General features: G+C 37.2%; 1 protein-coding gene across 1 annotated transcript; it reads left to right on the plus strand.

Moving 5' to 3' along the window:
- Window positions 1-4,425: 4,425 nt before the first annotated feature.
- Window positions 4,426-4,752, plus strand: LOC106314312. The gene has a single exon (XM_013752209.1). It carries the CDS (start codon window positions 4,426-4,428, stop codon window positions 4,750-4,752), a length of 327 nt encoding a protein of 108 aa, XP_013607663.1.
- Window positions 4,753-13,790: the final 9,038 nt, after the last annotated feature.

Consider the following 13,790-nt stretch of genomic DNA (forward strand, 5'->3'; position numbering starts at 1 on the left):
CCAAAGTAGGAAGGAGGAATTGGCTTCAGAGATTTAGCAGCTTTCAATCAAGCTTTATTGGGAAAACAGGTGTGGAGGATAATGTAAAATCCAAACTGTCTTATAGTTCGGGTTTTTAGAGCAAGATACTTTCTTGATGGTGTTATACTGAAGGCTACCTTAAATAAAAGGTTTTCTTATGCACGGAAATCAATTCTTTATGGAAAGGATTTAATAGTTAAGAGAATGAGACACATCATTGGTGATGGACGGACGACTAATATGTGGACAGATCAATGGTTACCGCTGCATTCTCCAAGGCCTCCGCGTGTTTTGCGAGAAATAAATCTTGATACAAAAGTCTACACTTTCCTAAATGATACCAGAAGTGGTTAGGATGTTGATAGTTACGTGAAGCGGTGGTTAAAGACGATTTGAAGTTGATTTTGGAATTAAAAGTTAGCTCAAAGGCTCAACAAGACTTAATGGGATGGCATTATAATGATAATGGTATATATTCAGTCAAGTTGGGGTATTGGTTAGCTACACATCTCCCAGATAATAACTATATCATTTTTACTCATGAAAATGTGTGCTTGAAACATAAAGTGTGGAAACAAAAGTTTCTTCTCATGAAACAATTTCTATAGAGGCTTTTGTCTTGAAATCTATCCATTGGGAACAATCTGAGAAGACGACGTATTACTGCATATGGGATATGTAAAATGTGTTATTTGGAGGAAGAAACAGAAGAACATCTTTTCCAACTGTATATATGCTAAGCGGATTTGGAGAGCATCGAGGTTAACTAACATAGTCATAGATAATCCACTGTCAACTTCTCGACGTATTACTGCATATGGGATATGTAAAATGTGTTATTTGGAGGAAGAAACAGAAGAACATCTTTTCCAACTGTATATATGCTAAGCGGATTTGGAGAGCATCGAGGTTAACTAACATAGTCATAGATAATCCACTGTCAACTTTGGATGACAAAATGGAGGCTTGATTGCTATTCTCATCTTCGGTTTCACTACACCACTATCAGGAACTACCATGTTGGATCTTATGGAGGATCTGGAAGAGTCGAAACAAGCTCATGTTCCAACATAAACAAACGCATTGGAGGAATGTATTGTTAGCTGCAAGAAAAGATGCGCATAAATGGAATAAAATAGATATGCATTATGAAGAAGGAAATCAAAGCTGTAATAATAGGATAGAAGTGAGAAGGAAGCAAAGCTGGAAGGTTCCACCGGCACATTAGGCTAAATGTAACGTGGATGAGTCTTTTTTTAACAACCAAACAAAGACCAGAGCAGGATGGGTGGTTCGGGGTTCACAAAGGGCCTACAGAGGAGCAGTTCAAGCTGTAGGAAGCAAGGTAACCAATCCGTTAGAGTCTCAACTGCAAGCTATACTAACGGCTTTGTAATTTTGTTGGAGTTAAAGGCATCGTACACTGATAAGGGAAAGTGATTGCAAGAGAGCTATGTATATTCTCAATCAGAGATCATTACATTTTCCAGCATATAACTGGATACGAGAAATAAGGTGGTGGTTCGCAAGTTCCAGGAAGTCTCATTCCAAAGATCAAAAGGGAATCAAACAAAGTGGCGGATAAGTTGGCTACACAAAACTCGTATTGTTTTCACTATTATGTACCTACGGTAATCTTAGGTATTCTCCATGAAAACTATATACTTTCACAGATTAATATAAGTACGAAGTTATAAAAAATAAAAATAAAACTAAAAGAGTAAATCGCATTGAAAATATATTAAGTTTCTTTATTTCTAAACTAAAACTAAAAATCTTAAAATGACATTTTTGTATGGGAGAATTTATTATTATCTTATCTATTATTGTAGATTCTTATTTTGGATCTCATCTTTAACTATTGTGTTATATTTTACATTTAATCCTATTCACAATATTTTTAATTAAATATGCATTCAATCTAATCTATTAAAATAAAATATTTATTTTTTAAAGAAACTTTTAATTGATGTGTTTAATACAGAATATTTTACTTTAAAAATCACATCTAGTTATACCATAATATATAATATTAATACATGAGATTATTTAAATATACATTTTGGACCGATTTAACATTTTTCAGAACAATAGTATATATGATTTCTCCTATACCAAAAAACACATTAATTTAAGGATAAAAGTATGTAGCTAGCCGCTAGCCAAATCATCTCCAGGGCGTACTATTGATGTAGCATGCCAAACAATTTCCCGACAAAATCAGATTTTCCTAGGGTAGTAATATCCTCCTCGTGATTAACATGGTAAAAAGAGCATATGTTATACACCTCATAGTATAAGAATCTGAAATGATTTGGGATAATAATCATTTAATTAGAAAATAGGTAATTTGCTTAATCATTGAGGTGGACGGAAATAGCTAGCTACATTGAAGCGGTTTTCTTTGACCAATAATAAAAGATTTTGTCAAATTTGGTGTGAGTCAAAATTTTAAGGGATAATTTGCAAAATACCATATTTAGGATTTGAAATTTGATAATTGCATTTTCTATTTTAACTTTTGAAAAATACACTTCCTTAATTATGAATTGACTTTTTTACCCAAGATATAATTCGAAATTAATATATAAATTCGAAATTAATAAAAATAATATCATTAAAATTAGGTAAATATGTGTGTTGAGATAAATATGTTATTTTACCATTTAAATTTTATAATAACAAAGATAAACATGTGAATTATGACTTGTATTGACTTTATCATGAAGTTTATCCAGATTTCCCTTTATTTTATTTTCTTCAACTTATATAAACAAGTCACGTTGTTAAAAAAGAAAAGCAAGTCACGTTTGTTTCTACAAAATTTTCATCTTCTCTACCGGAGCCAAGTAAGTTCTAGCTAATATGATGTATTATGATTTGATTCGTGTATCTTACAAATTTTTTAATTTATGTTGTTTATATAGAGATTGAGTACAAGATTCAAAAAAGAAGTAATGGAAAAAGAAAGGCAGTGGAAGAACAAACACATACCAACAGTTTAAAGTCACAAAAAACAAATGGTGTTGCTAGCATTGAAGTCTTATCGAAAGATTACCTTCATGTGTATATTAAAGAGTTGGAAGAAATTCTGAATAGTGGATTCACAAATAATTCCCTATCTCTAACGATTTTCTTTTAAAATATTTTTTTTTTAAAATTGTTTAATAGGAATTGATAAATATTAAGATTGGACAATTTGGTAAATTTATATATAGATAAGTGTATTTTTCAAAAAATCTTAAACAAAGGTGTATTTTTCAAATTATATTCTTATTGAAGTGTATTTATCCAAATTTTCCCAAATTTTAATCAATGTCATTTCAATTATAAATGTTTATTGTTGATTGGTCTAACAATCTCACGTATAAAATGTTATACTGTTTTATTCGTATCACTTATATTTTTTTTCATATCACTTATATACTGAAACCAATGTTTTTAAAACCGGACCGAAAGCTGAACCGGAAATATTTTGAATCACGGTTCAATATGGTTCGACCGGATCAAACCTGGTTCAATAATATAGTTAATATTTTTTTAGTATGCAAATATAAAAGTAATATTAGTAAACATGATGCATAGTTAAAATATAAATCACTTTTGAACATAAAATATTATAAATATAAATTAGTTTCTTGTTTATATGGATGGTTTATAGATTTTTGGTAGTTTTAGTGGTTTTTATTGGTTAAATAACTTTGAAATATAATTCGGCCATTTGGCCGGTTCATGGTCGAACCAATTACTAGAACAACCCGGTTATATAACCGGTTCATAGTCGAACCCGGTCCAACCATCGGATCGGTCCGGTTTTAAGAACACTGACTGAAACATACACCAGATTTTTCTTTTGATATAGAACTGAACTGTTTTGAACTTTTTTTTGTAATAGCTGTAAGTTATTTAAAAATATCCATTTATAATAACACATAATATGTATATTTTTTTTTTCTGTATGTTTCCATGTCAGCAACATATAAAGACCATAAAACATACCGAGATGTTCCACATCGTCATGATACATTTTGTTGGTCCTATACTAAGAATGGCCAGTACCCAGTTAAATCTAAATATTGGGTAGTTCAGAACTTATTAAAATCTGAAGAAGAAAAGGAGGTACTGGAGCCAAATATTACCAAGCTCCAAGCCTTTGCTTGGAAGGTAAAAGCGTCTAAAAAGATATGTCATCTTATTTGGCAATTGATAACAGGTCATGTCGTTGTAACGAGAAACTTAGTACGGCGTAATATGAGGTGAGATAATTATTGCCCACGATGTGGAGAACCAGAAGAATCTGTAACTCATGCCATATTCGAGTGTCTGCCTGCTCTACAAGTTTGGTCTCTATCAGCGACCCCAACAAGTCCAGATATCTTCCCGGTACAGAGTATTTATGCTAATATGGATTATCTCTTCTGGAGGAAAAACAATATTGTTGAACCTGAATTAGACAGTGATCCTTATCCTTGGATAATTTGGTACATTTGGAATGCCCGTAATGACAAGCTCTTTAGAGGGATAGACAGAGATCTATTGGAGTTAGTTCGTTATGCAGAGAGTGAATGTCAAGCATGGTTTAATGCAAATGAGAAGGTGCCGCCAATTGTACAAGATCACAGCACTGAGGAACCTCAAATCTTAAGCTTGAACATAGATGGGTCATGGACACCCACAGCTCAGTTCAGTGGATGTGGATGGGTATGGATGGACAGCATTGGAAATGCTTAACTTATGGGGACACGAACCACGTTCGACGTGAATCACCCTTACATTCAGAAGTAGAAGCATTGCGATGGACGGTGGAGAATATGCTTCAACATTCGACATGTCAGAGCTTTGGGATAGATTGTAAGGATCTGATTGATATGATCAAGGAGCCTCGTGCATGGCCGAGCTTCGCAACTGAATTAGAAAGGATTGAGACTCTGTAGATATGCTTTCCGGACTTCAAGATCACCTATGTTCCACGAGCGCAAAATCAGATTTCAGACTCTCTAGCTATGACTGCTATGTCTTTTCATAGGAAATTTTAATTTATTGGTTGTTCTATTCCGGTTTGGTTACTCAAATCACCTCAAGTTTGAGTAATAGAATAGTCGTTAGTTGTCAAAAAAAAAACAATGTTTTACAACTCAAAATTATTAGTAATTGTTTTTTTAATTTCGATCCAATTTATTTCATTTACCAATCTGAGTTGCTTCCAAAATAAAGATATACAAAAATTGTTTATTTTGTCTGTTTAATGTTTATATACGATTATACCTATAGTACATGAATGAGACTTTTCAATCTTAATCATAATTGATCCAAATATGTTTTTCTACACAGTTCTCTATACACTTTTTCATATGCTAATTCTGCAAAATTACTATAAGTGTGATTGGTTATTTTTAGAGTAAATTAATGAGAGAAATATAAATAAGTAGAAAATGGACGAAAAATAAAAGTGGGAAAGAAAAAAAGTAGATATGTTTACTCTTGAATAGGAGAGAGTAAATATGTTATGTTTTACTCTATTTAAATAGTAATTAGAGGAAAACAATCAATACATATTTTCACTTGATTGGTAGTTTTGTAGAGTAACCAAGAGTAAAACATTTTTCATCTTAAAGTTTTACTCCAGAAGTGACATTCAGTCACACCCTATGTATATTAAATTATTAATCACAATAAAAAAAACTTACTTTATACTTGGAGGAATCCACTAAAGCTGAATTTCAGGAAGCCCTATAAAACAACAAGAGAGTAGCTTCTTTGACTTGCTTTTGAAAGTGCGTTGTCCTTTTGAATTTGATAATGCGAATAGGAAAAAAAAAACTTTTTTGTTTCGAAGAGTGAGTCGCATTAACTAGTTGAAAAAACCAAGCTCCATATAAACTTTTTTTTTTTTTTTTTTTTTTTTTTCAATGACCCATCGAATAAACTCCAGGTAGAAACGAATTTGTTTATCGTTGAAACATAAATATATTAATGAAGTATTAATGAAAATGAACTGATCCATGAATCATTTTAAATGAACTGGAAATAATGAAGTAGAAAGAAAGAAGTAACGATATTCATACGAATTTACATACTACTAGGATACCTTGAGCCCGCTAAAGAAGAATGATAATGGGACTTTAGGGTCCACATCTAATGAATCTGATTGTATCATATTTTCGCCGAATAATGATTATGTTAATAATACGTCTCGGAACTACAAACTTTACACATATGGTGCATATTTACAAATCATATAAAACATTATCCAGATTCGTTCAGAATATGTTTCGTTTAAAAATAGTTTTACGCAACACCATCGCTTTTGTCGATATATAACATTAAAAAGAGAGCTATACATATATGTAACACACAATCTCGTAAACTTAAACTCAACTGGCTGGAGAATATGTAGTGTAAGCGAATAAAGACAGCCGGTTCAAATAAAAATAATTAGTGTTATAGTATAAAGATACCACGATAAGAAATTAAACGGTGACTAAAAATTTACTGAGTATATATATATATTTTTTTTTTCAATCCGTTATTATTATTATTAAAAGGACTAGTAACATACATAAAGCACAAAAGGTTTAAACTAAAAAGACTAAATGGATCATAAGCCCAACATTTAACTCTAAAAGCGCCAAAGTGTTATGCGCCGTAAGACCGAAGTCATCAAACCCAGGCCCACAAGACTCACTCAAACCACGTGTCGAAATATCAGCATGACCGCTCCACGTGTTGAAACCCTCACCTACAAGGAAACACGCGTGTCTCGACACCTCCACGTCATCACCGCTTCGAGAAATCCCGCCGGAAAAACTCACCGGCGTTTCACCGTGAAAACACCAGAACAGAAAACCCACCGCGAATTCTTTCATCGCCTGATCATCTTTCCCCGGAGAACTTCCAACCATTCACCCAACAAACAACTAATCTCACAACGAGAAGTTGTAACATGACAGATCTATGAAATCATCAAAGATTAAACGCCTACAATCGATACTTTTAGATACTTTAGCAAAAAAATAAAAAATTAGATACGGAGAAAATAGTATAAAATGATAATACATGCAAAAATGGAGCTTGAGCTTTAGCTTTAGACAAAGTAAGATTACATGACAATTTAAAAGACAAAAAGATTTCAAGCTCAGTCATCGGTAATAAATTACAGTAAGTTCGTTGACAAAAAAACACAAATTACATTACCTCTGTCTAAAATTACATTACGATACAAGCATCTAACTCTCAAAAATGTATTTTGCATGCTCCTGTTTCAGATCAACCAGCTACACCAAAAGATGATACATCTTGCATATGTGATGAGGTGATTGAAAAAATTAATTCTACTGATGTGAATGATCTGGTTTCTTTAGCTACAATTTCAGTGCTAGAGAACTTGTATGAGTCACCAACAATTATTTGTGTCAATGAAACAATTGAGTCTTCGCCTACGGAGTCGGCCCCAATAAAGCAACACACAGAGTCTTCAGTCCATCAAACCTCAGCCGAGGTTAGCAAGGAAAGTAGCAGAATGCAGGAGATTGATTTGGGCTCAAATCAGTTTGCCTCTTCAACTTCCTTAGAAGGAGAAGAAGAATATCAATTTGAATTGGATGAAAGTTCTGGTCCAATAGACCTTTTGACACCTTCAGGGAAAAGACTCCTTCGAGAAAGACCTGTTAAACCCTCGGCAAAAGGTATGGAATGGCAATTGCAATCCACGTCTCGCGGACGAGGAAATAGAGGACGTGGAAACCGAGGGAGACTACGGTAGAAGCAACTTTTTACCCCTCTAAAGTCAACCAAAACCATGCTTTGGTAGTCTCTTGTTTAATTATGATCATTGCATCTTACAATCTTCTCTCAAATTGTATGACTTCGGTCATAGCCTACTGTGTAATCGTTTTTCCAAATAAAAGTATGTTAAAAAAAAACCTTCAGTAATTGTTTTATTTGAAGCAATGAAAAAACAAAGTTATCACTCTATTGTTTATTATGGATGTGTACAAACATGAGAAATCGGAACATTGCTCAAGCCTATAGTAGCACAACAAACCACGGATTGACCAAGAGCTCTCACAAAGGAATCCAGAGGACCAGAACGTTTCATCTCGACAGGCTGGAAGATCATCAGATTTTCCCACCCACCCTCCTCCTCTCCTTAGTCGTATTGAGCTGGAACTGCTGTGGTTTAGCGGGGTTTTTCCCACCCACCCTCCCCCTCTTCCTTAGTCGTATTGAGCTGGATCTGCTGTGGTTTAGCGGGGTTTTTCCCACCCACCCTCCCCCTCTTCCTTAGTCGTATTGAGCTGGATCTGCTGTGGTTTAGCGGGGTTTTTCCCACCCACCCTCCCCCTCTTCCTTAGTCGTATTGAGCTGGATCTGCTGTGGTTTAGCGGGGTTTTTCCCACCCACCCTCCCCCTCTTCCTTAGTCGTATTGAGCTGGATCTGCTGTGGTTTAGCGGGGTTTTTCCCACCCACCCTCCCCCTCTTCCTTAGTCGTATTGAGCTGGAACTGCTACGGTTTGGGGAACCCCGCAACAGTCCGAAGGTTCATAGACCTGAATAAAGAATGTTCTCCCGATGTTATTTTTTTTACAGAAACAAAGAATGGAGATGACTTCGTACTGAAAGAACTGGAATCTTTAAATCTAAACTCCCACTACCTGGTGGCTCCGAAAAGCCCAGCCTCAGGAGGCCTTGCCTTGTTCTGGAAACCTGATGTGGAGGTATGCATCCTCACTTCGAACCCAAACTTCATAGATGCGTCAATCTCCTTTAAAGGAAAGAGCTTCAATGGCACCTTCGTCTATGGAGCCCCAAACATTCCTAAAAGACTGGAGGTGTGGACAATGCTCTCAGAACTAGATGCAAACCGTAACAATCCATAGTTTTTCACCGGTGACTTTAATGAAATAACTTATAACTCAGAAAAATCAGGAGGGAGAGAGAGACCTGAAAGCTCTTTTAGCAAATTCTGAAGTTTTCTGTCATCCAACGACCTCTTTGACCTAAAGCACACAGACAACTTTCTATCATGGAGAGGTACCAGACACACACATTTGGTTCATTGTCGACTAGATAGGGCACTAGCCAACAGCTCCTGGTCAGACCTTTTCCCAAATGTGAGATCTCACTATCTAGCCTTTGAAGCTTCGGTTCACAGGCCCATACTTTCAACCTTTGACTCCAAAAGGAAAAAACCCTCGAAGATCTTCCGGTATGATCGACGACTACGTGAAAATGATGAAGCAAGGGATCTGTTTGCAAAGGTATGGGCTGATAATCAACACCTCTATGTACACCTGTGAATCCAAAAAAGCAGACAGACTATCTCAGCGTGGAGCAAGAAATTATATATTAACAGCAAAAAGAAAATTTTTGAACTCAAAGTAGCACTGGACAGTGCCTTATCCGCATCTATCTCTGATGATGAATGCATCTCTAGAATCAATCTGGACCTCCTCAAGGCATACAAGGCTGACGAAGAGTACTGGAGGCAACGCAGCAGGCTTCAATGGCTCACCCTAGGAAATAGAAACACGTCCTTTTTTCACGCTACTACGAAGGGAAGAAGAGCTAGGAATAGAATCTCGGTCCTCGAAGACTCAGAAGGATCACCAGTGTTCGAAGATGAGCAGATAGCTAACACCATCTCAAAGTACTTTAGTGATATCTTCACTTCCTCAGGAAACTCTGCAACAAAGGTGGTGCAGAAGGCCATCTCCCCCTGTATCTCCACAGAAATGAATGAGAAGCTCACTTAACTACCGTCACCCACTGAGATTAAAGACGCACTATTTGCAATTCATCCTGACATAGCCCTGGGACCTGACAGTTTCTCAGCTAGCTTCTTCCAATCTAACTGGGAGGCAGTAGGACCAAGGATAATAAAGGAAACCCAATGCTTCTTCACCAAGGGTTATCTACCTCTCTGCATCAATGAGACACATATAAGATTGATTCCTAAGATTCAAAGTCCTAAAGCGGTCTCAGACTACAGACCCATTGCTCTCTGCAATGTCTATTACAAGATCATATCATAGCTACTTTCTCTACGGCTCAAGCCGGTTCTACAAGAGATAATATCAGGGAATCAGTCTGCTTTCGTACCTGGAAGAGTGATCTCAGACAATGTCCTCATTACGCATGAAGTTCTCCACTTCCTTAAGTCGTCAGGGGCTGTCAAGCACTACTCCATGGCTGTGAAAACATATATCAGTAAGACTTATGATCGCCTAGAATGAACTTTTATACAAACAGTCCTTGAAAGAATGGGTTTTTGTTAAACCTGGATTGAGTGGATGATCCAGTGCGTCTCGACAGTCTCTTACTCCTTCCTGCTGGATAATGAAGCGGTAGGTAAAGTCCTTCCCCAGAGAGGCATCAGGCAAGTTGATCCCCTGTCACCATATATCTTTATCATTTACGGTTAAGTACTTTCAGGTTTATGTAAACAAGCTCAGGAAGTTGTAACCTTACCAGGCATTAGAGTCTCCAGAAACAGTCTGAAGCTGAATCATTTTCTCTTCGCTGATGACACAATGATATTCATGAAGTCTAACACCCATGCTTGTGAAACTCTGCTGGAAATCCTGCACAGTTACGAACTAGCCTCAGAATAGATGATTAATCCTCAAAAATCATCGATCTTGTTTTCAAGCAAAACACCAATCGAAATCAGAAACAGAGTCAAGGCTCAGTTAGGTATTGAAAAAGAAGGAGGAGTAGGTAAATACATGGGACTTCCAAAACACTTTGGTAGGAAGAAAAAAGACCTCTTCACGGCTATAGTGGACCGCATGAAGTAGAGAGCTCTAAACTACTCAACAAAATTTATCTCTACAGCCGGGAAGGCGATCATGATCCAATCAGTCCTCTCAGTCATTCCCTCATTCGCAATGACTTGCTTCCTTCTACCAGTGAGACTATGAAAACGCATCCAATCGGTGCTTACTAGATTCTGGTGGGACTCCACAGATGGGGTGAAAAAAATATGCTGGATCGCTTGGGACAAGCTAACACTACCTAAAGGAATGAGAGGTCTAGGTTTCAGGGATATCCAAGCCTTCAGCCAAGATTTACTAGCAAAGATCGGATGGCGACTGATAACCAAACCGGACTCTCTACTTGCTAGGATCCTGCTCGGTAAATACTTCAATAAGACCTCATTCCTAAACGTCCAGGCTGCTAGTAACATATCTCACGGCTGGAAAGGAGTCCTATTGGGTAGAGATCTTTTACTAAGCCACCTAGGGAAAGCAATTGGGGATGGGGAATCAACATCTGTTTTGAATGACTCTTAGATAACATCGGAGGAGACCCTCAAGCCTTTTGGTCCTTTAACCCTGCAAGACAGAGACCTCAGGGTATCAGACCTGCTCAAAAGAGAATCTAGAGAATGGAATGTGGCTAAAGTGGAGAACCTGCTACCTGACCTCAAAAGCCGCATTCTAAGCTTGAGATCAAGCATCTTTGGAGCACAAGACTCTTTTATCTGGTCCCTGCAAAAATCAGGGATATATAGAGTCAAGACGGGATACAAAGCGATCAAAACTGAAAAATGCCAATCGACTAACACACTCTTGGCAAATGCAAATGCGCACGGAAATGGAACTGGAGTTGAAACTCACCTTTGGAATAAACTCATTTTGAGTCCACCTTTGTCACTAAAGCTGGAACTTTTTCTCTGGAAGGTGGGAAACAATGCACTCCCAACGGGTGCCAATATACAATCTCGAGGAATGCTCTCCAATACCATGTGCCCTCGCTGTGGAGATTTGGAATCTATCTCTCACATTCTCTTCCACTGCCCTTTTGCAACCGAAGTTTGGGATCTCGGACCATGTGAATACAAGTTGGATACTTCACCGCAAACTTCGTTCTTCGACAAGCTACAATACTCCATGACCCAAGCTCCTCTACCCCCGTTTGGATTTACAGGTAATGCTCTCTCGTGGATCTGCTGGACGTTATGGACCTCAAGGAATCAACTCCTGTTTGAAAACCGACATCAATCAGCAATAGAAGTATTTACAAGAGTCCTAGGAGCCCTCAAAGAATGGGAATCGGCGCAACAATCAAACAAAACCCAAATCCTAAAAGCTTACCCATCACTCCTGATGCCATCGGTTCCCCTTTGGAAATCATATGTAACACGGACGCTTCGTGGAAGGCAGGAACCCGATCAGCGGGATTGGCCTGGATCTTCACTGATTTCACCTCGGAAGAGCTTTGGATAGGCTCCTCGGCACAAAACTTTTTCTCCTCTCCTTGTATGGCAGAAGCTCTAGCCATCTGAGAAGCCCTCCTCCAAGCGGCATCTCTCAACTACCGTCATATTTGTATTAAATCAGACTCTCAAGTACTCGTTCATACGATCTCTTCTCGCCGACGATCATCAGAACTCTTCGGGGTTCTCGCCGATATCGACGACCTAGCTTTTTCATCTTCCTCTTCGTTTCTATCTTGTCGTTTTACTTTCATCCCATGATCCCTTAATAGATCTGCGGATGGGCTCGCGAAGAGTTGTCTAGCGGTCCACTTAATTAGCCGTTCATCTATTGTAACCTAAACCCTTTTTTAATTAAATTATCTTATTGTTCAAAAAAAAAAAACGGATGTGTAACTATGCAGAGGGAGTAGAAAATAAAAGAGTACGTATACATACTTTAATGATATCTGACCTTTTGGTCTGACTGTCCCAGTCTGAAAGTCACGTGACTGACCTGCTCCCTACGCTTAACAACTCACTCGCTTCACAACGCAGATCTTGGCCACGTTTTTTCTCTTATTCATCATCTCTTTTGGCTCTGCTTCTTTGTAAAAAAAGTGAAAATACAAAGTTAATTTTAAAATATAAAACTTTTTTTTTTGCTAAAAAATATAAAACATGTTATTCTTCTTTTTATTTATGCGAAAGTGACATTCGTTTTTATTAAAATTAATTTAGAAACGAAAAACAACATCCGAAGCCTTTGTTTTCTTATATTCTAATGCTCAACTCTCAAAAATTCACAAGTATCATATTATATAAACATGTTGTGATGTTTCAAAAGAAAGAAGCATGTTGTGAATAAAATAAGCATAGTATAGTATTAACATAAAATTACCAATTTGTTATGGACCAGACCGTGGATTGTTCATAACCAAAAGATTATGATTTGTAATATTTCTATTTATCTATGACGATGTAATCTCCTATATAAGGAACCTCTATGCTATGAATAAAAATAGACTTTTCCATTACTTTTATAACACGTTATCAACACGACACTCTAAATCCTTAAACTAATACCCAAATCGAAAAACCCTAAAACCCTAACCCTAGCCGGCGATCCGACGAACCCTAAACTCCGTTCGCGTCTCTTGTTCTCGTATTTGTTCCAGCTCGCGTCCCCGATCAGCTTCAGCCCAAGGCGTTCCTGATCGTAACTCAGCCGTTCGCGACCCGAGAGCAGCTCCAGCACGCGACCTCTTCCTCGTTCGCGACAACATCAGACAGCTCGCGTCCGACGATCAAGGCGTTCCCGATCAAGCAACAAAGGACGTCCGCGACCCGATAGAAGCGACTCGATCAACTCCTTTGGTGGTCCGATTCAACAATCATCTAAGGTTAAAACGTAATTCAAAACCTAAGAACCCATAATCAAACATGGATTGATTGATAAAAATGAAACCCTAAAACCCTAATCTTTATGAATCAAAACCATAGGGTAATAGATCAAAAATCCTAACTGAGTAAATCGAAGCTCTAAAAGTTCGATACCCCAAACCCTAA

Source organism: Brassica oleracea, chromosome C9 (assembly GCF_000695525.1).
Source record: "Brassica oleracea var. oleracea cultivar TO1000 chromosome C9, BOL, whole genome shotgun sequence".
NCBI lineage: Eukaryota > Viridiplantae > Streptophyta > Magnoliopsida > Brassicales > Brassicaceae > Brassica > Brassica oleracea.